Source organism: Panulirus ornatus, chromosome 3 (genome assembly GCF_036320965.1).
Source record: "Panulirus ornatus isolate Po-2019 chromosome 3, ASM3632096v1, whole genome shotgun sequence".
Taxonomy (NCBI): domain Eukaryota; kingdom Metazoa; phylum Arthropoda; class Malacostraca; order Decapoda; family Palinuridae; genus Panulirus; species Panulirus ornatus.
In genome coordinates, this window is record NC_092226.1 from 3107207 (window position 1) to 3134129 (window position 26923).

Genomic DNA, 26923 nt, shown 5'->3' on the forward strand with positions numbered 1-26923 from the left:
GAAGTGCCTAAGGATTGGCGGAATGCATGCATAGTGCCATTGCACAAAGGCAAAGGGGATCAGGTGAGTGTTCAAATTACAGAGGTATAAGTTTGTTGATTATTCCTGGGAAATTATATGGGAGGATATTGATTAAGAGGGTGAAGGCATGTACAGAGCATCAGATTGCGGGCTTTCCAGGGGTTCCCCCAACGCTTACATCCCCGTTCAATCCATGACAGCACGTAACCCCGGTATACCACATCGTCCAAATTTCACTCTTTCCTTGCTCCTTTCACCTCCGATGTTCGGGCCCCGATCACACAAAATCTTTTCCTCCATCTTTCCACCCCCAAATTTTGGGTCTCCCATTCTCCTCGTTCCCCTCCCCTCGACACAAACCTTTTGGTCAATTTTTCCCTCAAAATTCTTCCAGGACCAAACCATTTCAAAACACCCTTTCTGCTCTCTCAACCACCCTTTTTTTTCCCCACATCTTCCCTTTCCCAAATTTTTCTTACCGACAAAACCACAAATTTTTCCTCAAACATCTCATTTCCAGCACACCCCTTTTTTCCGACAAATCAAAAAATTTGCCCCGCCCCAACCATATAAAAATTTTTGGGGAAAACTATTCCTTCAAACATACCCATTTTTGCTTCCGGATAATGTTTTTCACTTTTCCCCACTTTTTCAAGTCCCAAAATTTCGCCCCCTCCCCACCAAAAACCCCTTTCCCTTTCATGGTTCCATCGCTGCCAAAACCCCTCCCAGATATCAAAACACTTCACTTACGTTTTTCCCCTTCAAACTACCTCCCCAATTGACTTGCCCCCAACCCTACTGACCTAATAACCTTGCTCTTATACATTTACTCCCACTTTCTTCTTCACCACTTTACCAAAACCGTCACCGCTTCGCAGTTTCTCACAGAAACCCACCGGCGTATCACAGCGAACAACAACTGACCACTTCCCAAAAACTTCCCTCCCAACAGACTCATACTTGCCCCTTTTCCCAAAACCCTTGCATTACCCCCCCAACAACCCCCCCAAAAAAAAAACAACCTGGAGACATCCAACCCCTTCCGCAAACCAAAATTTTTCTGAGAACCAACATTTCCCCCTTCCTACCGTACAATGCCTTTTAACCTCAAAAAAAACTTTTCACTGTTCTAACAACTTCCCCCAACCTTTTAAATTTTTAAAAACCCCCAAGAGCCTTATCAACTCTATCATAGCTTTTTCCGTCCATAAAAGCACATACAAATCTATTTGCTTTTCTAAGTATTTCTCACATACATTTTTTCAAAGCAAACACCTGATCCACACATCCTCTACCACTTCTGAAACCACATTGCTCTTCCCCAATCTGATTCTCTGTACATGCCTTCACCCTCTCAATCAATACTCTCCCATATAATTTCCCAAGAATACTCAACAAATTTATACCTCTGTAATTTGAGCACTCCCTTTTATCCCCTTTGCCTTTGTATAATGGCACTATGCAAGCATTCTGCCAATCCTCAGGCACCTCACCATGAGTCATACATACATTAAATAACCTTACCAACCAGTCAACAATACAGTCAACCCCTTTTTTAATAAATTCCACTGCAATGCCATCCAAACCCATTGCCTTGCTGGCTTTCATCTTAAATGAATGAATTATATTTATTCATTTATATTTATAATACTTTGTCGCTGTCTCCCGCATCAGCGAGGTAGCGCAAGGAAAGACAAAAGAATGGTCAAACCCACCCACATACGCATGTATATACATACACGTCCACACACGCACATATACATAGCTATACATTTCAACGTATACATATATATATATTATCCCTGGGGATAGGGGAGAAAGAATACTTCCCACGTATTCCCTGCATGTTGTAGAAGGCGACTAAAAGGGGAGGGAGCAGGGGGCTGAAAATCCTCCCCTCTCGTTTTTTTTTTTTTTTCCAAAAGAAGGAACAGAGAAGAGGGCCAGGTGAGGATATTCCCTCAAAGGCCCAGTCCTCTGTTCTTAATGCTACCTCGCTAATGCAGGAAATGGCAAATAGTTTGAAAGAAAAACATAATATATATATATATATATATATATATATATATATATATATGTGTCGTACAAGGTGACTAGAGGGGACGGGAGCGGGGGGCCAGAAATCCTCCCCTCCTTGTATTTTTAACTTTCTAAAATGGGAAACAGAAGAAGGAGTCACGCGGGGAGTGCTCATCCTCCTCGAAGGCTCAGACTGGGGTGTCTAAATGTGTGTGGATGTAACCAAGATGTGAAAAAAGGAGAGATAGGTAGTATGTTTGAGGAAAGGAACCTGGATGTTTTGGCTCTGAGTGAAACGAAGCTCAAGGGTAAAGGGGAAGAGTGGTTTGGGAATGTCTTGGGAGTAAAGTCAGGGGTTAGTGAGAGGACAAGAGCAAGGGAAGGAGTAGCAGTACTCCTGAAACAGGAGTTGTGGGAGTATGTGATAGAATGTAAGAAAGTAAATTCTCGATTAATATGGGTAAAACTGAAAGTTGATGGAGAGAGATGGGTGATTATTGGTGCATATGCACCAGGGCATGAGAAGAAAGATCATGAGAGGCAAGTGTTTTGGGAGCAGCTGAATGAGTGTGTTAGTGGTTTTGATGCACGAGACCGGGTTATAGTGATGGGTGATTTGAATGCAAAGGTGAGTAATGTGGCAGTTGAGGGAATAATTGGTATACATGGGGTGTTCAGTGTTGTAAATGGAAATGGTGAAGAGCTTGTAGATTTATGTGCGGAAAAAGGACTGGTGATTGGGAATACCTGGTTTAAAAAGCGAGATATGCATAAGTATACGTATGTAAGTAGGAGAGATGGCCAGAGAGCGTTATTGGATTATGTGTTAATTGACAGGCGTGCGAAAGAGAGACTTTTGGATGTTTATGTGCTGAGAGGTGCAACTGGAGGGATGTCTGATCATTATCTTGTGGAGGCTAAGGTGAAGGTTTGTATGGGTTTTCAGAAAAGAAGAGTGAATGTTGGGGTGAAGAGGGTGGTGAGAGTAAGTTAGCTTGGGAAGGAGACTTGTGTGAGGAAGTACCAGGAGAGACTGAGTACAGAATGGAAAAAGGTGAGAACAATGGAATTAAGGGAGTGGGGGAGGAATGGGATGTATTTAGGGAATCAGTGATGGATTGCGCAAAAGATGCTTGTGGCATGAGAAGAGTGGGAGTTGGGTTGATTAGAAAGGGTAGTGAGTGGTGAAATGAAGAAGTAAGATTATTAGTTAAAGAGAAGAGAGAGGCATTTGGACGATTTTTGCAGGGAAAAAATGCAACTGAGTGGGAGATGTATAAAAGAAAGAGACAGGAGGTCAAGAGAAAGGTGCAAGAGGTGAAAAATAGGGCAAATGAGAGTTGGGGTGAGAGAGTATCACTAAATTTTAGGGAGAATAAAAAGATGTTCTGGAAGGAGGTAAATAAAGTGCGTAAGACAAGGGAGCAAATGGGAACTTCAGTGAAGGGCGCAAATGGGGAGGTGATAACAAGTAGTGGTGATGTGAGAAGGAGATGGAGTGAGTATTTTGAAGGTCTGTTGAATGTGTTTGATGATAGAGTGGCAGATATAGGGTGTTTTGGTCGCGGTGGTGTGCAAAGTGAGAGGGTCAGGGAAAATGATTTGGTAAACAGAGAAGAGGTAGTAAAAGCTTTGCAGAAGATGAAAGCCGGCAAGGCAGCAGGTTTGGATGGTATTGCAGTGGAATTTATTAAAAAAGGGGGTGACTGTATTATTGACTAGTTGGTAAGGTTATTTAATGTATGTATGACTCATGGTGAGGTGCCTGAAGATTGACGGAATGCGTGCATAGTGCCTTTGTACAAAGGCAAAGGGGATAAGAGTGAGTGCTCAAATTACGGAGGTATAAGTTTGTTGATTATTCCTGGTATATTATATGGGAGGGTATTGATTGAGAGGGTGAAGGCATGTACAGAGCATCAGATTGGGGAAGAGCACTGTGGTTTCAGAAGTGGTAGAGGATGTGTGGATCAGGTGTTTGCTTTGAAGAATGTATGTGAGAAATACTTAGAAAAGCAAATGGATTTGTATGTAGCATTTATGGATCTGGAGAAGGCATATGATAGAGTTGATAGAGATGCTCAGTGGAAGGTTTTAAGAATATATGGTGTGGGAGGCAAGTTGTTAGAAGCAGCGAAAAGTTTTTATCGAGGATGTAAGGCATGTGTACGTGTAGGAAGAGAGGAAAGTGATTGGTTCTCAGTGAATGTAGGTTTGCGGCAGGGGTGTGTGATGTCGCCATGGTTGTTTAATTTGTTTATGGATGGGGTTGTTAGGGAGGTGAATGCAAGAGTTTTGGAAAGACGGGCAAGTATGAAGTCTGTTGGGGATAAGAGAGCTTGGGAAGTGAGTCAGTTGTTGTTTGCTGATGATACAGCGCTGGTGGCTGATTCATGTGAGAAACTGCAGAAGCTGGTGACTGAGTTTGGTAAAGTGTGTGAAAGAAGAAAGTTAAGAGTAAATGTGAATAAGAGCAAGGTAATTAGGTACAGTAGGGTTGAGGGTCAAGTCAATTGGGAGGTAAGTTTGAATGGAGAAAAACTGGAGGAAGTAAAGTGTTTTAGATATCTGGGAGTGGATCTGGCAGCGGATGGAACCATGGAAGCGGAAATGGATCATATGGTGGGGGAGGGGGCGAAAATCCTGGGAGCCTTCAAGAATGTGTGGAAGTCGAGAACATTATCTCGGAAAGCAAAAATGGGTATGTTTGAAGGAATAGTGGTTCCAACAATGTTGTATGGTTGCAGGGCGTGGGCTATGGATAGAGTTGTGCGCAGGAGGATGGATGTGCTGGAAATGAGATGTTTGAGGACAATGTGTGGTGTGAGGTGGTTTGATCGAGTAAGTAATGTAAGGGTAAGAGATGTGTGGAAATAAAAAGAGTGTGGTTGAGAGAGCAGAAGAGGGTGTTTTGAAATGGTTTGGGCACATGAAGAGAATGAGTGAGGAAAGATTGACCAAGAGGATATATGTGTCGGAGGTGGAGGGAAAGAGAAGTGGGAGACCAAATTGGAGGTGGAAAGATGGAGTGAAAATGATTTTGTGTGATCAGGGCCTGAACATGCAGGAGGGTGAAAGGAGGGCAAGGAATAGAGTGAATTGGATCGATGTGGTATACCGGGGTGGACGTGCTGTCAGTGGATTGAATCAGGGCATGTGAAGCGTCTGGGGTAAACCATGGAAAGTTGTGTGGGGCCTGGATGTGGAAAGGGAGCTGTGGTTTTGGGTATTATTGCATGACAGCTAGAGACTGAGTGTGAACGAATGGGGCCTTTGTTGTCTTTTCCTAGTGCTACCTCGCACACATGAGGGGGGATGGTATTCCATGTGTGGGGAGGTGGCGATGGGAATGAATAAAGGCAGACAGTGTGAATTGTGTGCATGGGTATATATGTATGTGTGTGTGTGTGTATATATATGTGTACATTGAGATGTATAGGTATGTATATTTGCGTGTGTGGACGTGTATGTATATACATTGTGTATGGGGGTGGGTTGGGCCATTTCTTTCGTCTGTTTCCTTGCGCTACCTCACAAATGCAGGAGACAGCGACAAAGCAAAATAAAAATATAATGTTTAATTTTCAGTGAATTGTATGGGGGGCAAATGAACCCTGTTGCCCCTTCCTGCTGTCACCCTTGTTGGCACATAACACCTCTAAAGTTTGTTTTCTGTTCTCTCTCAATAATGTTTAACTCACTGAATGAACCCTCCTTTTACTCCTCCCTGAAATGCTAGTTTTTACTATCCACCTCCAGGGACAGTGTCAGACACTTCCTTACAGTTTAAAAACACCCAGTCTACCCATTTAAAATTCTTAAAAATAAAGTACAAAGATAAGAATATCATGCAACAATTACTGAAGATTAGTTAACCTTATTTGCACTTTGCATTAAAAACACATAATTTCTTCAACAAAAATCTTGAATACAGTATCAATTTTCATTCCACACTTGATAACCATTTCCCACGTTTGTGAAAGCTCACATTTACTCCTATCCATTCTCTATTAGTAATGTGCAATGCATATGACTTATGTTCACAATGGGTTTGTATAACTCATTACATATACATTTCTTCCTCTTAATTTAGTATGAACAAAATATATCTCAAACAAATGACCCATTCTATCCAGTTTAAATTCAAATAAACTTGTTCATAATATGCTAATGGACCAACACTAGTATGTTCTAAAAACTGGAGCTTTCCTTACCTGAGCATATGAATCTTCAGCTTGTCAGCAGAAGGCATCTCTTTGCTGCACGTGGAACAGACATGAGTTATGACGGCATGGTAGGAACGAATGTGGCGTCGAATCTTACTATATGTAGGAAATACCTGCACAGGCAAAATTTAATATTGTGGGTTATTTGTATTACTATTCCTAAGTCTGAAAACATTGAAATAATAAGCTTGAGATTCAGTGAAGGAGCGAATATCATACAGAATACAATATCTAATACAGGGAGTTCTTGATTACACCATCAATGTGTTTCTGAAAAATGCAACTTTAATCCAAATGATGTTCATTGAGATTAGTTTTCCCACAAAAGAATTATTACAGATTGGTGTTGCAGTCTCACACAACACATCACAAACATATTTTGTGGACAAACAAGGCTGGAAACCTTTCTAAATTAATAGAAAGACAATATTAGCACACTTGGCTACCCACATCATACATAGGATAATGCTCCTCAAGTTTGGTCACTGCACACAAAGAATCACAAAAAGCTAACAGAAAAGGTCCAAAGGAGAGCAACAAAAGATGGTAATAGAATTAAGAGAGGAGTCACAAGGAAAGGCTGGAAGCTTTAAATCTGCCTGTCTTGGAAGAAAGAAAAGTGAGGGAGTGACCTAATCACAACATTAAGTTTTTATAGCAGAATAATGATGTACATAGTGAACAGTTTTCTTTAAGAGATATAGGGACAGAACAACTAGATAACATGATATGAAACTGAGCAATCAACTTTACAATATATGTAAAGATGTACTAGTGGTGGATGAATGAAAAAAGACAAAATAAATTTAGTGGACAGGATATGTGAATATAAGAAGTTGTATGACAGAGAACTTCAAGAAATGGGAACCATTACAAATAGGTAATTACAGGATGGATTCCTCTGAGGCAAGATCTTTGATAAGACCGTACTTTGTTTCATCAACTGATGATGATGAAACTTTGCCAAAGGTGAGTTTTCACTGACAGTGTAACCTTAAGCAGGAAGAGACCTGTGGGTAACACCAAAGGTCATAAAGTGTAGTGATGTTGAGTGTGGATTAAAGTGGGAAGAATGTAAAGAAACTGAGCCATAGTTGGTTAGTGCAGTAGTATATGGAAACATGCCTGAGGAGGATGTGTTTTTGAGTATCCTGCAGGGCATGGTATTAGCTTCAAGACGCTCTGTAATAAAAGTATCTGACACAGAAAAGAATGTATATGAGAGTAAGCCCAGAGCTTAAATGATAACACTAGAGTGAGTAAATGAAGTGGAAACTGAAGAAGGTCAAGAAAAAATGAAAAGTGATGTGGATCCCATACATGAATGGGCAAAAAGATTCTAATAAAATTTAATGATGAGAAATTTGGACATCATGGAAAAAATAACAGCTTTTCAGCCCAACAGGAAAAGAGATAGAAAGTGAAGATAAGGTCAAAGATTTGGGAATAATCATAAAAGAAATTCTTGAATTCAAGAAGCACATTGATAAGATAATGCTCTCCAGCAGAATAAAGAGTGGATTTATTATAATTATACTTGATCATCATTTCCTGTGTTCGCAAGGTAGTGACAGGAAACAGACAAAGAAAGACCAATCCACTCGTATACACACATATGAACATACACATATATATTGGAAAGGATCATAATTTAGCGCGTGATCAAGATATTCCTATGAGTCCACTGGGAAAATGAAACATGATAAGTTCCCTTATCGTGTTCCATTTTACCAGTGGACTCATAGGAACACATATATATACATACATATACAAATATACAGAAGAAGGAGTCAAGCAGTTCAACCTCCTCAAAGGCTCAGATTGGGGTGTCTGAACGTGTGTGGATGTAAGCAAGATGAGAAGAAAGGAGAGATAGGTAGCATGTTTGAGGAAAGAAACCTGGATGATCTGGCTTTGAGTGAAATGAAGCTCAAGGGGAAAGGAGAAGAGTGGTTTGGGGAAGTCCTGGGAGTAAAGTCAGGGCTTGGTGAGCTAAGGAAGGAGTAGCACTACTCCTGAAGCAGGAGTAATGGGAGTATGTGATAGAATGTAAGAAAGTAAACTCTAGACTGATGTGGGTAAAAGTTGATGGAGAGAGATCGGTGATTATTGGTGCCTATACACCTGGTCACGAGAAAACAGATCATGAGAGGCAAGTGTTTTGGGAGCAGCTGAGCGAGTGTGTTAGCAGTTTTGATGCACAAGACTGGGTTATAGTAATGGGTGATTTAAATGCAAAGGAGAGCAGTGTGGCAGTTGGGTATAATTGGTGTACATGGGGTGTTCAGTGTTGTAAATGGAAATGGTGAAGAGCTTGTGGATTTGTGCACTGAAAAAAGTCTGGTGATTGGGAATATCTGGTTCAAAAAGGGAGTTATACAAAAGTATAAGTATGTGAGTAGGGAAGATGGTCAAATGGTGAAGAGCTTGCGGATTTGTGCACTAAAAAAAGTCTGGTGATTGAGAATATCTGGTTCAAAAAGGGAGATATACAAAAGTATAAGTATGTGAGTAGGGAAGATGGTCAAAGGACATTATTGGATTGTGTTGATGGAAAGATGTGCAAAAGAGAGTCTTTTGGATGTCAACAGGCTAAGAGGGGTAGCTGGAAGGATGTCTGATCACTATCTTGTGGAGGCAAAGGCAAAGATTTGTAGAGGTTTTCAGAAAAGAAGAGAGAATTTTGGGGATAAGAGAGTAGTGACAGTAAATGAGCTTGGAAAGGAGACTTGTGTGAGAAAGTATCAGAAGAGACTGAGTGTAGAATGGCAAAAGGTGAGAGCAAATGACATGAGGGGAGTGGGTGAAGAATGGGATGTATTTAGGGAAGCAGTGATGGCATGCATAAAAGACTGATGTGGTCTGAGAAAGGTGGGCAGATCAGAAAGGGTAGTGAGTGGTGGGATGAAGAAGTAAGATTGTTAGTGAAAGAGAAAAGAGAGGCGTTTGGATGATATTTGCAGGGAAATAGTGCAAATGACTGGGAGATGTATAAAAGAAAGTGGCAAGAAGTCAAGAGAAAGGTGCAAGAGGTGAAAAAGAAGGCAAATGAGAGTTAGGGTTAGAGAGTATCATTAAGTTTTAGTCAGAATAAAAAGATGTTTTGGAAGGGAGTAAATAACGTGCATAAGACAAGACAACAAATTGGTGAAGGGAACAAGTGGGGAAGTGATAACAGATAGTGATGGAATGAGTATTTTGAGGGTTACTTGAATGTGTTTGGTGACAGAGTGGCAGATATAGGGTGTTTTGGTCGGGCTGGTATACAAAGTGAGAGGGTCAGGGAGAATGATTTGGTGAAGAGAGAAGAGGTAGTGAAAGCTTTGCAAAAGATGAAATTGGGCAAGGTGGTGGGTTTGGATGGTATTGCAATGGAGCTTATTAAAAAAAGGGGATGACTGTGTTGTTGATTAGTTGATAAGGATATCTAATGTATGTATGGACCATGGTGAAGTGCCTGAGGATTGGTGGAATGCATGCATAGTGCTATTGCACAAAGGCAAAGGGATAAAGGTGTAATCAAACTACAGAGGTATAAGTTTGTTGAGTATTCCTGGGAAATTATATGGGAGGGTATTGACTGAGTGGGTGAAGGCAAGTACAGCGCAACAGATTGGGGAGAGCAGTGTGGTTTCCAAAGTGGTAGAGGATGTGTGGATCAGGTGTTTGCTTTGAAGAGTTTTGTGGTTTCCGAAGTGGTAGAGGATGTGTGGATCAGGTGTTTGAAGAGTTTATGTGAGAAATTCTTAGAAAAACAAATGGATTTTATGTAGCATTTATGGATCTAGAGAAAGCATATGAATAGGGTTGATAGAGATGTTTGTGGAAGGTTTTAAGAGTATATGGTGTGGGTGGTAAGCTGCTAGAAGCAGTGAAAAGATTTTACCAAGGATGTAAGGCATGTGTACAAGCAGGAAGAGAGGAAAGTGATTGGTTTCCAGTGAATGTCAGATTGCAGCAGGGGTGTGTGATGTCTCCATGGCTGTTAAATTTGTTTATGGATGGGGTTGTTGGGGAGGTGAATGCAAGAGTTATGGAGAGAGGGGTAAGTATGCAGTCTGTTCTGGATGAGAGGGCTTGGGAAGTGATTTAGTTGTTGTTCACTGATGATACAGTGCTGGTGGCTAATTCGAGTGGGAAACTGTAGAGGCTGGTGACAGTATGGTAAAATGTGTGAAAGAAGAAAGTTGAGAGTAAAGTGAAAAAGAGCAAGGTTATTAGGTTCAGTAGGGGTGAGGGATAAGTTAATTGGGAGGTAAGTTTGAATGGAGAAAAAGTGGAGGAAGTGAAGTGTTTGAGATGTCTCACAGTATATTTACCAGCGGATGGAACCATGGAAGCAGAAGTGAGTCACAGGGCTGGGGAGGGGGTGAAGGTTCTGGGAGCATTGAAGAATGTGTGGAAGGAGAGAACATTATCTCGGAGAGCAAAAATGGGTATGTTTGAGCGAATAGTGGTTCCAACAACGTTATATGGTTGCGAGGCATGGGCTATAGATAGGGTTGTGCAGAAAAAGGGGGATGTGTTGGAAATGAACTGTTTGAGGACAATATGTGATGTGAGGTGGTTTGATCGAGTAAGTAATGAAAGGGTAAGAGAGATGTGTGGTTGTGGTTGACAGATCAGGAGAGTGTGTGTTGAAATGGTTTGGACACATGGAAAGAATGAGTGAGGAAAGATTGACAAAGAGGATATATGTGTCAGAGGTGGAGGGAACAAGAAGTGGAAGACCAAATTGGGGTTGGAAGGATATATCAACATATACATACACATACATTACATATATACACATGTACACATCCATACTTCCTTGCCTTCATCCATTCCTGTCGCTACCCTGTCCCACAGAAAAACAGCATCGCTATTCCCTGCTTCATACATATTTCATATCTATTCACTACACCTGATTGCTGTTTCCTGCATCAGCAAAGTAGCTCCACCAAACAGTCGAAAAAAGACCCATCCACATATATATACATACACGCACATACACATACATATACATATCAACATATACAAATGATATGGTATACCGGGGTCGATGTGCTGTCAATGGATTGAATCAGGGCATGTGAAGCGTCTGGGGTATAACATGGAAAGTTTTGTGGGGCCTGGGTGTGGAAAGGGAGCTGTGGTTTCGGTGCATTATACAGGACAGCTAGAGACTGAGTGTGAACGAATGTGGCCTTTGTCGTCTTTTCCTAGCACTACCTCGTGCACATGAGGAGGGAGGGGGTTGTCATTTCATGTGTGGCTAGGTGGCGATGGGAATGAATAAGGGCAGACAGTATGAATTATGTACATGTGTATATATGTATATGTCTGTGTGTGTATATATATGTATACGTTGAGATGTATAGGTATGTATATGTGCGTGTGTGGACGTGTATGTATATACATGTGTATGTGGGTGGGTTGGGCCATTCTTTCGTTTGTTTCCTTACGCTACCTCGCTAATGCAGGAGACAGTGACAAAGTATAATAAATAAATATATAAATGAGATGTATTTAGGGAAGCGGTGATGGCTTGCGCAAAAGATGCTTGTGGCATGAGAAGCATGGGAGGTGGGCAGATTAGAAAGGGTAGTGAGTGGTGGGATGAAGAAGTAAGATTATTAGTGAAAGAGAAGAGAGAGGCATTTGGACGACTTTTGCAGGGAAATAATGCAAATGACTGGTAGATGTATAAAAGAAAGAGGCAGGAGGTTAAGAGAAAGGTGCAAGAGGCAAAAAAGAGGGCAAATGAAAGTTGGGGTGAGAGAGTATCATTAAGTTTTAGGGAGAATAAAAAGATGTTTTGGAAGGAGGTAAATAAAGTGCGTAAGACAAGGGAACAAATGGGAACTTCAGTGAAGGGGGCTAATGGGGAGGTGATAACAAGTAGTGGTGATGTGAGAAGGAGATGGAGTGAGTATTTTGAAGGTTTGTTGAATGTGTTTGATGATAGAGTGGCAGATATAGGGTGTTTTGGTCAAGGTGGTGTGCAAAGTGAGAGGGTTAGGGAGAATAATTTGGTAAACAGAAAAGAGGTAGTAAAAGCTTTGCGGAAGATGAAAGCCGACAAGGTTTGGATGGTATTGCAGTGGAAATTGTTAAAAAAGGGGGTGACTGTATTGTTGACTGGTTGGTAAGGTTATTTAATATATGTATGACTCATGATGAGGTGCCTGAGGACTGGCAAAATGCTTGCATAATGCCACTGTATAAAGGCAAATGGGATAAGAGTGAGTGCTTAAATTACAGAGGTATAAGTTTGTTGAGTATTCCTGGGAAATTATATGGGGGGTACTGATTGAGAGGGTGAAGGCATGTACAGAGCATTAGATTGGGGAAGAGCAGTGTGGTTTTAGAAGTGGTAGAGGATGCATGGATCAGGTGTTTGCTTTGAAAAATGTATGTGAAAAATACTTAGAAAAGCAAATGGACTTGTATGTAGCATTTATGGATCTGGAGAAGGCATATGATAGAGTTGATAGAGATGCTCTGTGGAAGGTATCAAGAATATATGGTGTGGGAGGTAAGTTGTTAGAAGCAGTGAAAAGTTTTTATCGAGGATGTAAGGCATGTGTACGTGTAGGAAGAGAGGAAAGTGACTGGTTCTCAGTGAATGTAGGTTTGCGGCAGGGGTGTGTGATGTCTCCATGGTTGTTAAATTTGTTTATGGATGGGGTTGTTAGGGAGGTGAATGCAAGAGTTTTGGAAAGAGGGGCAAGTATGGAGTCTGTTGTGTATGAGAGAGCTTGGGAAGTGAGTCAGTTGTTGTTTGCTGATGATACAGCGCTGGTGGCTGATTCAGGTGAGAAACTGCAGAAGCTGGTGACTGAGTTTGATAAAGCGTGTGAAAGAAGAAAGCTGAGAGTAAATGAGAATAAGAGCAAGGTTATTTAGGTAAAGTAGGATTGAGGGACAAGTCAATTGGGAGGTAAGTTTGAATGGAGAAAAACTGGAGGAAGTGAAGTGTTTTAGATATCTGGGAGTGGATTTGGCAGCGGATGGAACCATGGAAGCAGAAGTGAATCATAGGGTGGGGGAGGGGATGAAAGTTCTGGGTGCACTAAAAAATGTGTGGAAGTCGAGAATGTTATCTTGGAAAGCAACAATGGGTATGTTTCAAGGAATAGTGGTTCCAACAATGTTATATGGTTGCGAGGCGTGGGCAATAGATAGAGTTGTGCGGAGGAGGGTGGATGTGCTGGAAATGAGATGTTTGAGGACAATATGTGGTGTGAGGTGGTTTGATCGAGTAAGTAATGAAAGGGTAAGAGAGATATATGGTAATAAAAAGAGTGTGGTTGAGAGAGCAGAAGTGGGTGTTTTGAAATGGTTTGGTCACATGAAGAGAATGAGTAAGGAAAGCTTGACAAAGAGGATATATGTGTCAGAGGTAGAGGGAACGAGGAGAAGTGGGAGACTAAATTGGAGGTGGAAAGATGGGGTGAAAAAGATTTGGAGTGATCGGGGTCTGAACATGCAGGAGGGTGAAAGGCTTGCAAGGAATAGAATGAATTGGAATGATATGGTATACTGGGGTCGACGTGCTGTCAATGGATTGAACCAGGGCATGTGAAGTGTCTAGGGTAAACCATGGAAAGTTCTGTGGGGCCTGGATGTAGAAAGGGAGCTGTGGTTTTGGTGCATTATACATGACAGCTAGAGACTGAGTGTGAACGAATGTGGCCTTTGTTGTCTTTTCCTAGCGCTACCTTGTGCACATGCGAGAGGGAGGGGGTTGTCATTTCATGTGTGGCGGGGTGGCGATGGGAATGAATGAGGACAGACAGTATGAATTATGTACAAGTGAATATATTCCTATATATTCATTCCCATCACCACCCAGCCACACATGAAATGACTACCCCCTCCCTCCGCATGTGCGCGAGGTAGCACTCGGAAAAGACAACACTGAGTGTATATATGTATATGTCTGTGTGTGTATATACATGTATATGTTGAGATGTATAGGTATGTCTTATGTGCTGTGTGTGGACGTGTATGTATATGAATGTGTATGTGGGTGGGTCGGGCCATTCTTTTGTTTGTTTCCTTGCGCTACCTCGCTAACGCAGGAGACAGCAACAAAGTATAATAAATAAAAAATATAATAAATGAAATATACGAACATGGACATATACGTATATACACATGTTCATATTCATACTTGCTTGCCTTCACCCAATCCTAATGCCATCCCACCCCACAGAAAACAGCCACACCACCACCCTGCATTAGCAAGTTAGCACGAGACAACAGACAAAAAAGGTCACATTCATTCATACTCATTCTCTAGCTGTCATGCGTAATGCACTGAAGTCACAGCTCCCTATCCACATCCAGGCCCCATAGACATTTCCATGGTTTACCCCAAACATTTCACATGCTCTGGTTCAGTCCATTGACAACACATCGACCCCAGTATATCTCCTCATTCCAATTCACTCTATTCCTTGCAAACCCCTTACCCTCCTTCATGTTCAGGCTCCGATCACTTAAAATTTTACTGCTTCATCCTTCAACCTCTAATTTGGTCTCCTGCTTCTCCTTGTTCCCTCCACCTCTGACACATATATCCTCTTTGTCAACCTTTCCTCACTCATTCTCTCAATATGTCCAAACCATTTCAACACACCCTCTTCTGCTCTCTCAACCACATTCATGTTATTAATACACATCTTTCTTACCCTTTCATTACTTACTTGAACAATGTATATATGTTACTGCCCATGTATTCCCTACATGTCATAGATGGCGACTAAAAGGGGTGGAAGTAGGCAGTTGGCCTTCCTCCCCTTTTGTTTTACTTTTCTAAATGAAGGAACAGAGCGGAGGGCCAAGTGAGGATTTTTCCCTCTAAGGCTCAGTCACCTGTTCTTGACACTAACTCACTAATGTGGGAAATGGCAAATATGTATGAGAGAGGGAAATATCATAAATTCATTTTCAGTGAAAATTGGTTCTCAAGTCTAATGATAAACTTACTTCTGTATAACAGCTGTAGTCAATTATGAATATTTACATTTTACATCCAAATAATTGAAAAATTGCTAAGTTCTCTGAAATACTATGTAATCTTACATACCACTCGTGTTTTGAGCTTTTCATTATTGTCCTAGTAAGTTCATAATTCATTTCCCTTCCCAACCTGAACAAATCCTGGATATAACCAAGCTATTTTTCTATCTAATTTTTCTTGGTCCAGCAATATCTGCTTTTGGTCATGTGATCAGTAAAAAATAATTACCATAATTTTTTCATGAGAATCTGGGAACCACAAAAAAAAAATTTCTTTGCATGCCAAAACAAAGTGCTACACCTGTCACCTCTGGGGTGCCAACCCATGATATACAAGTGTGAGAAAATGTAAGAGAGGAAAATGTTAAGAATAAATACCTACAAAAAATAAGGTATCGAGGTACAGCAGGTAGGTAGGGCAGGATGGTTGGAGAGTAAGTTTGAATGGAAAGGGCCTTAATGAAGTAGTGTTCTTTAGCTGCCTAAGAGTGGATGCAGCAGCAGATGGAAGCATGGGGGCTGAAGTGAGTCAGAGTGAGAGAGGGGACTCTGTTTCATGGTACACTAAGCAGTATGTGGAGGTAGGATTTGTGTCTGTCTAGGTAAAGATGAATATGTTTGAAGTCACTGCAGTCCCAGCAATGTTGTATGGATGTGAGTCTTGAGCAATGCAAAAGACTGGAAAAGGTTAGACATGTTGGAAATGAAATGTCTGAGAACAATATGCAGTGTAAGGATGCTTAATCACATAAGAAATTACAGGATATGAGAGAGGTGATGTCACAAGCACAGTCAGATTAACTGAACTGATCAGGGTAAGCTAAAATAGTTTGGGCATAAGGAAAGGATGAATAAAAGAAGACTGACTCAGAAAATCTGTGTCAGAAGCGAAGAGAGGAAGGGAGTTGGGGAAGAACAAGATGGACATGGAAGGATAAAGTGAAGAAGGCCTTGGGGTATCAGGGCCTGAACATTCAGGAGGATGGGAGGCCAGTAGGGAATGGAATGAAATGGATCAGAGTGGTATACATGTGACAAAGTGGTGTAAATAGGTTGAAGCAGTCAAGGTAAACCATGGAACAGTCTATGAACCCTGACTGTGGAGGGATGGCTCTGGCTTCAGTACATTATACATGACAAAAGAAAGTGGATGTTTGCAAGTGAGGCCATTTTCCATCTGTTCTTGACACTATCTCATCAAAGCATGTGAAACAAATGGGTAAAAAAGAAGTAACTCCACGTTTGTATCATCTGTAGCCTTAGCATTACAAACAGATGACTGAGCCTTCAAGAAAAAATCCCCTCAGTTCCTTCCTACTTTTCTATTTTTGGAAATTAATAATACTAAACTTACAATACAGTAAACGGGATCCTTTTTTAATACATGATTGTCTTTCCTGCTTTAGCATGACAGCTTCATGAACAAACAAACAAAGGCCTTCTTCAAACATTTCCAGTCTCTAATTGTTATGCATAACATAATGAAAGAGAGCAAGATATATGTTGAATCATTCCAAGTCTTCAAAGTGAAAATCACTTATTTAATGATATGGTTTAATGAATACTATATGAAATATTCTAGGAACAACACTAAAAATTAGCTTACCTTATTGCAAGTAGGACATTTGTACTCTCCATTGACACAATGTGTAGACACATGGGTCTTCAGAGCAGCCACAGAGAAGAATCCTTGCCTGCAAATGGGGCAGTCATAGCCTTCTGGGGAGTTAACAGAGTTAGTGTAAGTCTTTGTACAACAGTCAGAAACAAAGTATCTTAAATAAAATCATTCTTATTACAGGTTCCCATCACCCCCCCCGCCACGCATGGGGTGGCAGCCCCCTCCCCCCGCATGTGTGCGAGGTGGCGCTGGGAAGGGACAGCGGGGGGCACATTTGTTCACACTCAGTCTCTAGCTGTCGTGTATAATATATATATATATATATATATATATATATATATATATATATATATATATATATATATCTTTCATACTATTCGCCATTTCCTGCGTTAGCGAGGTAGCGTTAAGAACAGAGGGCTGGGCCTTTGAGGGAATATCCTCACCTGGCCCTCTTCTCTGTTCCTTCTTTTGGAAAATTAAGAAAAAAAGAGAGGGGAGGATTCCAGGAACCCACTCCCTCCACTTTTAGTCGCCTTCTACGACATGCAGGGAATACGTGGGAAGTATTCTTTCTCCCCTATCCCAGGGAATATATATTTATATATATATATGGAGGAATGCGTGCATGGTGCCATTGTACAAAGGCAAAGGGGATAAGAGTGAGTGCTCAAATTAAAGAGGTATAAGTTTGTTGAGTATTCCTGGGAACTTATATGGGAGGGTATTGATTGAGAGGGTGAAGGCATGTACAGAGCATCAGATTGGGGAAGAGCACTGTGGTTTCAGAAGTGGTAGAGGATGTGTGGATCAGGTGTTTGCTTTGAAGAATGTATGTGAGAAATACTTAGAAAAGCAAATGGATTTGTATGTAGCATTTATGGATCTGGAGAAGGCATATGACAGAGTTGATAGAGATGCTCTGTCTAAGGTATTAAGAATATATGGTGTGGGTGGCAAGTTGTTAGAAGCAGTGAAAAGTTTTTATCGAGGATGTAAGGCATGTGTACGTGTAGGAAGAGAGGAAAGTGATTGGTTCTCAGTGAATGTAGGTTTGCGGCAGGGGTGTGTGATGTCTCCATGGTTGTTTAATTTGTTTATGGATGGGGTTGTTAGGGAGGTGAATGCAAGAGTTTTGGAAAGAGGGACAAAAATGAAGTCTGTTGTGGATGAGAGAGCTTGGGAAGTGAGTCAGTTGTTGTTCGCTGATGATACAGCGCTGGTGGCTGATTCATGTGAGAAACTGCAGAAGCTGGTGACTGAGTCTGGTAAAGTGTGTGAAAGAAGAAAGTTAAGGGTAAATGTGAATAAGAGCAAGGTTATTAGGTACAGTAGGGTTGAGGGTCAAGTCAATTGGGAGGTAAGTTTGAATGGAGAAAAACTGGAAGAAGTAAAGTGTTTTAGATATCTGGGAGTGGATCTGGCAGCGGATGGAACCATGGAAGCGGAAGTGAATCATAGGGTGGGGGAGGGGGCGAAAATCCTGGGAGCCTTAAAGAATGTGTGAAAGTCGAGAACATTATCTCGGAAAGCAAAAATGGGTATGTTTGAAGGAATAGTGGTTCCAACAATGTTGTATGGTTGCGAGGCGTGGGCTATGGATAGAGTTGTGCGCAGGAGGGTGGATGTGCTGGAAATGAGATGTTTGAGGACAATGTGTGGTGTGAGGTGGTTTGATCAAGTAAGTAATGTAAGGGTAAGAGAGATGTGTGGAAATAAAAAGAGCGTGGTTGAGAGAGCAGAAGAGGGTGTTTTGAGATGGTTTGGGCACATGGAGAGAATGAGTGAGGAAAGATTGACCAAGAGGATATATGTGTTGGAGGTGGAGGGAACGAGGAGAAGTGGGAGACCAAATTGGAGGTGGAAAGATGGAGTGAAAAAGATTTTGAGTGATCGGGGCCTGAACATGCAGGAGGGTGAAAGGAGGGCAAGGAATAGAGTAAATTGGATCGATATGGTATACCGGGGTTGTCGGGCTGTCAGTGGATTGAATCAGGGCATGTGAAGCGTCTGGGGTAAACCATGGAAAGCTGTGTGGGGCCTGGATGTGGAAAGGGAGCTGTGGTTTCGGGCATTATTGCATGACAGCTAGGGACTGAGTGTGAATGAATGAGGCCTTTCTTGTCTTTTCCTAGTGCTACCTCGCACACATGAGGGGGGAGGGGGATGGTATTCCATGTGTGGCTGGGTGGCGATGGGAATGAATAAAGGCAGTGTGAATTGTGTGCATGGGTATATATGTATGCGTCTGTTTGTGTAATATATATGTGTACATTGAGATGTATAGGCATGTATATTTGCGTGTGTGGACATGTGTGTGTATATACATGTGTATGAGGGTGAGTTGGGCCATTTCTTTCGTCTGTTTCCTTGCGCTACCTCGCAAACGCGGGAGACAGCGACAAAGCAAAATAAATAAAATAAATAATATATATTTATTTTTTCTTTCAAACTATTCGCCACTTCCCGCGTTAGCGAGATAGCGTTAAGAACAGAGAACTGGGCCTTTGAGGGAATATCCTCACCTGGCCCCCTTCACTGTTAATATATGTATATTTTTTTTTTTGCTTTGTCGATGTCTCCCGTGTTTGCGAAGTAGCGCAAGGAAACAGACGAAAGAAATGGCCCAACCCACCCCCATACACATGTATATATATACGTCCACACACACAAATATACATACCTACACAGCTTTCCATGGTTTACCCCAGACGCTTCACATGCCCTGATTCAATCCACTGACAGCAGGTCAACCCCGGTATACCACATCGATCCAATTCACTCTATTCCTTGCCCTCCTTTCACCCTCCTGCATGTTCAGGCCCCGATCACACAAAATCTTTTTCACTCCATCTTTCCACCTCCAATTTGGTCTCCCACTTCTCCTTGTTCCCTCCACCTCCATCACATATATCCTCTTGGTCAATCTTTCCTCACTCATTCTCTTCATGTGCCCAAACCATTTCAAAACACCCTCTTCTGCTCTCTCAACCACGCTCTTTTTATTTCCACATATCTCTCTTACCCTTACGTTACTTACTCGATCAAACCACCTCACACCACACATTGTCCTCAAACATCTCATTTCCAGCACATCCATCCTCCTGCGCACAACTCTATCCATAGCCCACGCCTCGCAACCATACAACATTGTTGGAACCACTATTCCTTCAAACATACCCATTTTTGCTTTCCGAGATAATGTTCTCGACTTCCACACATTCTTCAAAGCTCCCAGGATTTTTGCCCCCTCCCCCACCCTATGATCCACTTCTGCTTCCATGGTTCCATCCGCTGCCAGATCCACTCCCAGATATCTAAAACACTTTACTTCCTTCAGTTTTTCTCCATTCAAACTTACCTCCCAATTGACTTCACCCTCAACCCTACTGTACCTAATAACCTTGCTCTTATTCACATTTACTATGAACTTTCTTCTTTCACACACTTTACCAAACTCAGTCACCAGCTTCTGCAGTTTCTCACATGAATCAGCCACCAGCACTGTATCATCAGCGAACGACAACTGACTCACTTCCCAAGCTCTCTCATCAACAACAGACTTCATACTTGCCCCTCTTTCCAAAACTCTTGCATTCACCTCCCAAACAACCCCATCCATAAACAAATTAAACAACCATGGAGACATCACACACCCCTGCCGTAAACCTACATTCACTGAGAACCAATCACTTTCCTCTCTTCCTACACGTACACATGCCTTACATCCTCGATAAAAACTTTTCACTGCTTCTAACAACTTGCCTCCCACACCATATATTCGTAATACCTTAGACAGAGCATCTCTATCAACTCTATCATATGCCTTCTCCAGATCCATAAATGCTACATACAAATCCATTTGCTTTTCTAAGTATTTCTCACATACATTGTTCAAAGCAAACACCTGATCCACACATCCTCTACCACTTCTGAAACCACAGTGCTCTTCCCCAGTCTGATGCTCTGTACATGCCTTCACCCTCTCAATCAATACCCTCCCATATAAGTTCCCAGGAATACTCAACAAACTTATACCTCTGTAATTTGAGCACTCACTCTTATCCCCTTTGCCTTTGTACAATGGCACTATGCACAAATTCCGCCAATCCTCAGGCACCTCACCATGAGTCATACATACATTAAATAACCTTACCAACTAGTCAACAATACAGTCACCCCCTTTTTTAATAAATTCCACTGCAATACCATCCAAACCTGCTGCCTTGCCAGCTTTCATCTTCCACAAAGCTTTTACTACCTCTTCTCTGTTTACCAAATCATTTTCCCTAACCCTCTCACTTTGCACACCACCTCGACCAAAACACCCTATATCTGCCACTCTATCATCAAACACATTCAACAAACCTTCAAAATACTCACTCCATCTCCTTCTCACATCACCACTACTTGTTAACACCTCCCCATTTGCGCCCTTCACTGAAGTTCCCATTTGTTCCCTTGTCTTACGCATTTTATTTACCTCCTTCCAGAACATCTTTTTATCCTCCCTAAAATTTAATGATACTCTCTCACCCCAACTCTCATTTGCCCTATTTTTCACCTCTTGCACCTTTCTCTTGACCTCCTGTCTCTCTTTTATACATCTCCCACTCAATTGCATTTTTTCCCTGCAAAAATCGTCCAAATGCCTCTCTCTTCTCTTTCACTAATAATCTTACTTCTTCATTTCACCACTCACTACCCTTTCTAATCAACCCACCTCCCACTCTTCTCATGCCACAAGCATCTTTTGCGCAATCCATCACTGACTCCCTAAATACATCCCATTCCTCCCCCACTCCCCTTACTTCCATTGTTCTCACCTTTTTCCATTCTGTACTCAGTCTCTCCTGGTACTTCCTCACACAAGTCTCTTTCCCAAGCTCACTTACTCTCACCACCCTCTTCACCCCAACATTCACTCTTCTTTTCTGAAAACCCATACAAATCTTCACCTTAGCCTCCACAAGATAATGATCAGACATCCCTCCAGTTGCACCTCTCAGCACATTAACATACAAAAGTCTCTCTTTTGTGCGCCTGTCAATTAACACGTAATCCAATAACGCTCTCTGGCCATCCCTCCTACTTACATACGTATACTTATGTATATCTCGCTTTTTAAACCAGGTATTCCCAATCACCAGTCCTTTTTCAGCACATAAATCTACAAGCTCTTCACCATTTCCATCTACAACACTGAACACCCACACCAATCATTCCCTCAACTGCCACATTACTCACCTTTGCATTCAAATCACCCATCACTATAACCCGGTCTCGTTCATGAAAACCACTAACACACTCATTCAGCTGCTCCCAAAACACTTGCCTCTCATGATCTTTCTTCTCATGCCCTGGTGCATATGCACCAATAATCACCCACCTCTCTCCATCAACTTTCAGTTTTACCCATATTAATCGAGAATTTACTTTCTTACATTCTATCACATACTCCCACAACTCCTGTTTCAGGAGTACTGCTACTCCTTCCCTTGCTCTTGTCCTCTCACTAACCCCTGACTTTACTCCTAAGACATTCCCAAACCACTCTTCCCCTTTACCCTTGAGCTTCGTTTCACTCAGAGCCAAAACATCCAGGTTCCTTTCCTGAAACATACTACCTATCTCTCCTTTTTTCACATCTTGGTTACATCCACACACATTTAGACACCCCAGTCTGAGCCTTCGAGGAGGATGAGCACTCCCCGCGTGACTCCTTCTTCTGTTTCCCATTTTAGAAAGTTAAAAATACAAGGAGGGGAGAGTTTCTGGCCCTCCGCTCCCGTCCCCTCTAGTCGCCTTCTATATAATGCAAGAGTTTTTGGAAAGAGGGGCAAGTGTGCATTCTGTTGTGGATGAGAGAGCTTGGGAAGTGAGTCAGTTGTTGTTTGCTGATGATACAGCGCTGGTGGCTGATTCATGTGAGAAACTGCAGAAGCTGGTGACTGAGTTTGGTAAAGTGTGTGAAAGAAGAAAGTTGAGAGTAAATGTGAATAAGAGCAAGGTTATTAGGTACAGTAGGGTTGAGGGACAAGTCATTTGGGAGTTAAGTTTGAATGGAGAAAAACTGGAGGAAGTGAAGTGTTTTAGATACCTGGGAGTAGATTTGGCAGCGGATGGAACCATGAAAGCGGAAGTGGATCATAGGGTGGGGGAGGGGGCGAAAGTTCTGAAAGTGTTGAAAAATGTGTGGAATTTGAGAATGTTATCTTGGAAGGCAAAAATGGGTTCCAACAATGTTATATGGTTGTAAGGCATGGGCTATGGATAGAGTTGTGAGGAGGAGGGTGGATGTGCTGGAAATGAGATGTTTGAGGACAATATGTGGTGTGAGGTGGTTTGATCGAGTAAGTAATGAAAGGGTAAGAGAGATGCAAGGTAATAAAAAGAGTGTGGTTGAGAGAGCAGAAGAGGGTGTTTTGAAATGGTTTGGTCACATGGAGAAAATGAGTGAGGAGAGATTGACAAAGAGGATATATGTGTCAGAGGTGGAGGGAACAAGGAGAAGTGGGAGACCCAACAGGAAGTGGAAAGATGGAGTGAAAAAGACTTTGAATGATCGGGGCCTGAACATGCAGGAGGGTGAAAGGCGTGCAAGGAATAGAGTGAATTGGAATGATGTGGCATACCGGGGTCGACGTGCTGTCAATAGATTGAACCAGGGCATGTGAAGCGTCTGGGGTAAACCATGGAAAATTTTGTGGGGCCTGGATGTGGAAGGGAGCTGTAGTTTCGGTGCATTATACATGACAGCTAGAGCCTGAGTGTGAACGAATGTGGCCTTTGTTGTCTTTTCCTAGTGCTACCTAGTGCTACTGAGGGGGTTGTTATTTCATGCGTGGCGGGGTGGTGACAGGAATGAATAAGGGCAGACAGTATGAATTATCTACTTGTGTATATATGTATATGTCTGTGTGTGTATACATATATGTATACATTGAGATGTATAGGTATGTATATGTGCGTGTGTGGACGTGTATGTATATACATGTGTATATCGGTGGGTTGGACCATTCTTTCATCTGTTTCGTTGCGCTACCTCGCTAATGCGGGAGACAGCGACAAAGTATAATAAATAAATATAAATCTGGATTTAATGGAGCCTCCAGCCTAAGGTATTTCAACCTTATCAATCTTAACTATTCTCATTAACAAAAATTGTCAAACAGGAACTATGGTGGAGTCAGACCCCTGTATATTTACAATCCAAAACAGTCAGTTGCTATAACAATCTGGCTTTACAACTGATGACAATCAGTTGCTATAACATTCAGCTTTTACAAAATATAACAATTCAGTGTTGTAAATGGAAATGGTGAAAAGCTTGTACATTTGTGTGCTGAAAAAGGACTGGTGACTGGGAATACCTGGTTTAAAAAGAGAGATATACATAAGTATACATATGGGAGAAAGAATACTTCCTACGCATTCCTCATGTGTCGTAGAAGGCGACTAAAAGGGACGGGAGCGGGGGGCTAGAAACCCTCCCCTCCTTGTATTTTAACTTTCTAAAAGGGGAAACAGAAGAAGGAGTCACGCGGGAAGTGCTCATCCTCCTCAAAGGCTCAGATTGGGGTGTCTAAATGTGTATGGATATAACCAAGATGAGAAAAAAGGAGAGATAGGTAGTATGTTTGAGGAAAGGAACCTGGATGTTTTGGTTCTGAGTGAAATGAAGCTCAAGGGTGAAGGGGATGAGTGGTTTGGGAATGTCTTGGGAATAAAGTCAGGGGTTAGTGAGAGGACAAGAGCAAGGGAAGGAGTAGCACTACTCCTGAAACAGGAGTGGTGGGAGTATGTGATAGAGTGTAAGAAAGTAAACTCTAGATTGATATGGGTAAAACTGAAAGTTGATGGAGAGAGATGGGTGATTATTGGTGCATATGCACCTGGGCATGAGAAGAAAGATCATGAGAAGCAAGTGTTTTGGGAGCAGCTGAATGAGTGTGTTAGTGGTTTTGATGCACGAGACCGGGTTATGGTGATGGGTGATTTGAATGCAAAGGTGAGTAATGTGGCAGTTGAGGGAATAATTGGTATACATGGGGTGTTCAGTGTTGTAAATGGAAATGGTGAAGAGCTTGTAGATTTATGTGCTGAAAAAGAACTGGTGATTGGGAATACCTGGTTTAAAAAGAGAGATATACATAACTTTACGTATGTAAGTAGGAGAGATGGCCAGAGAGCGTTATTGGATTACGTGTTAATTGATAGGCGCGCAAAAGAGAGACTTTTGGATGTTAATGTGCTGAGAGGTGCAACTGGAGGGATGTCTGATCATTATCTTGTGGAGGCGAAGGTGAAGATTTGTAGAGGTTTTCATAAAAGAAGAGAGAATGTTGGGGTGAAGAGAGTGGTGAGAGTATGTGAGCTTGGGAAGGAGACATGTGTGAGGAAGTACCAGGAGAGACTGAGTACAGAATGGAAAAAGGTGAGAACAAAGGAGGTAAGGGGAGTGGGGGAGGAATGGGATGCATTTTGGGAAGCAGCGTTGGCTTGCCCAAAAGATGCTTTGGCATGAGAAACGTGGGAGGTGGGCAGATTAGAAAGGGTAGTGAGTGATGGGATGAAGAAGTAAGATTGTTAGTGAAAGAGAAGAGAGAGGTGTATGGACAATTTTTGCAGGGAAGTAGTGCAAATGACTGGGAGATGTATAAAAGAAAGAGACAGAACATCAAGAGAATGGTGCAAGGGTTTTTTTTAGGGAGAATAAAAAAATGTTTTGGAAGGAGGTAAATAAAGTGCATAAGACAAGAGAACAAATGGGAACATCTGTGAAGGGGGGGAAATGGGGAGATAATAACAAGTAGTGATGAAGTAAGGAGATGTAGTGAATATTCTGAAGGTTTGTTGAATGTGTTTGATGATAGAGTGGCAGATAAAGGGCATTTTGGTTGAGGTGGTGTGCAAAGTGAAAGGGTCAGGGAGAATGGTTTGGTAAACAGAGAAGAGGTAGTGAAAGCTTTGCAGAAGCTGAAAGCCAGCAAGGCAGCATGTTTAGATGGTATTGCAATGGAATTTATCAAAAAAGGGGTGACTGTATTGTTGACTGGTTGGTAAGGATATTCAGTATACGTATACTTCACGGTGAAGTGCCTGAGGATTGGCGGAATACATGCATAGTGTCACTGTACAAAAGGAAACGGGATAAAGGGGAGTGTTCAAATTACAGAGGTATAAGTTTGTTGAGTACTCCTGGGAAATTATATGGGAGGGTATTGATTGAGTGGGCAAAGACATGTACAGAGCATCAGATTGGGGAAGAGCAGTGTGGTTCCAGAGGTGGTAAAGGATGTGTGGATCAGGTGTTTGCTTTGAAGAATGTATGTGAGAAATACTCAGAAAAACAGATGGATTTGTATGTAGCATTTCTGGATCTGGAGAAGGTATATGGTAGGGTTGATAGAGATGCTCCGTGGAAGGTATTAAGAGTATATGGTGTGGGAGGTAAGTTGCTAGAAGCAGTGAGAAGTTTTTTACCAAGGAAGTAAGGCATGTGTACAAGTAGGAAGAGAGGAAGGTGATAAGTTCCTAGTAAATGTCAGTTTGCGGCAAGGGTGCATGATGTCTCCATGGCTGTTAAATTTGTTTATGGATGGGGTTGTTAGGGTGGTAAATGCAAGAGTTTTGGAGAGAGGGGCAAGTATGCAGTCTGTTACGGAAAGACGTCTCGGTAAGTCAGTCAGTTGTTGTTCACTGATGATACAGCCTGGTTGCTGATTCGGGTGAGAAACTGCAGAAGTTGGTGACTGAGTTTGGTAAAGTGCGTGAAAGAAAAAAGCTGAGAGTAAATGTGAATAAGAGCAAGGTTATTAGGTTCAGTAGGGTTGAGGGACAAGTAAATTGGGAGGTAAGTCTGAATGGAGAAAAATTGGAGGAAGTTAAGTGTTTTAGATATCTGGGAATGGATTTGGCAGTGGATGGAACCATGGAAGTGGAAGTGAGTTACAGGGTGGGGAGGGGGCAAACGTTCTAGGAGCATTTTATCTCACAGTGCAAAAATTGGTATGTCTCAATG

General features: G+C 41.9%; 1 protein-coding gene across 3 annotated transcripts in view; it reads right to left on the reverse strand.

Annotated features, from left to right (window-relative positions):
- Nucleotides 1-26923, reverse strand: part of LOC139760043 (uncharacterized) — a 300444-nt gene that overhangs the window by 58119 nt on the left and 215402 nt on the right. For all 3 annotated transcript variants that reach the window (XM_071682807.1, XM_071682799.1, XM_071682788.1), the window contains 2 exons: nucleotides 16885-16997; nucleotides 6258-6382 (listed from right to left, as the gene is read on the reverse strand). In XM_071682807.1, the coding sequence (XP_071538908.1) occupies nucleotides 6258-6382; nucleotides 16885-16997 (238 nt within the window). The remainder of the gene's footprint in view (nucleotides 1-6257; nucleotides 6383-16884; nucleotides 16998-26923) is intronic.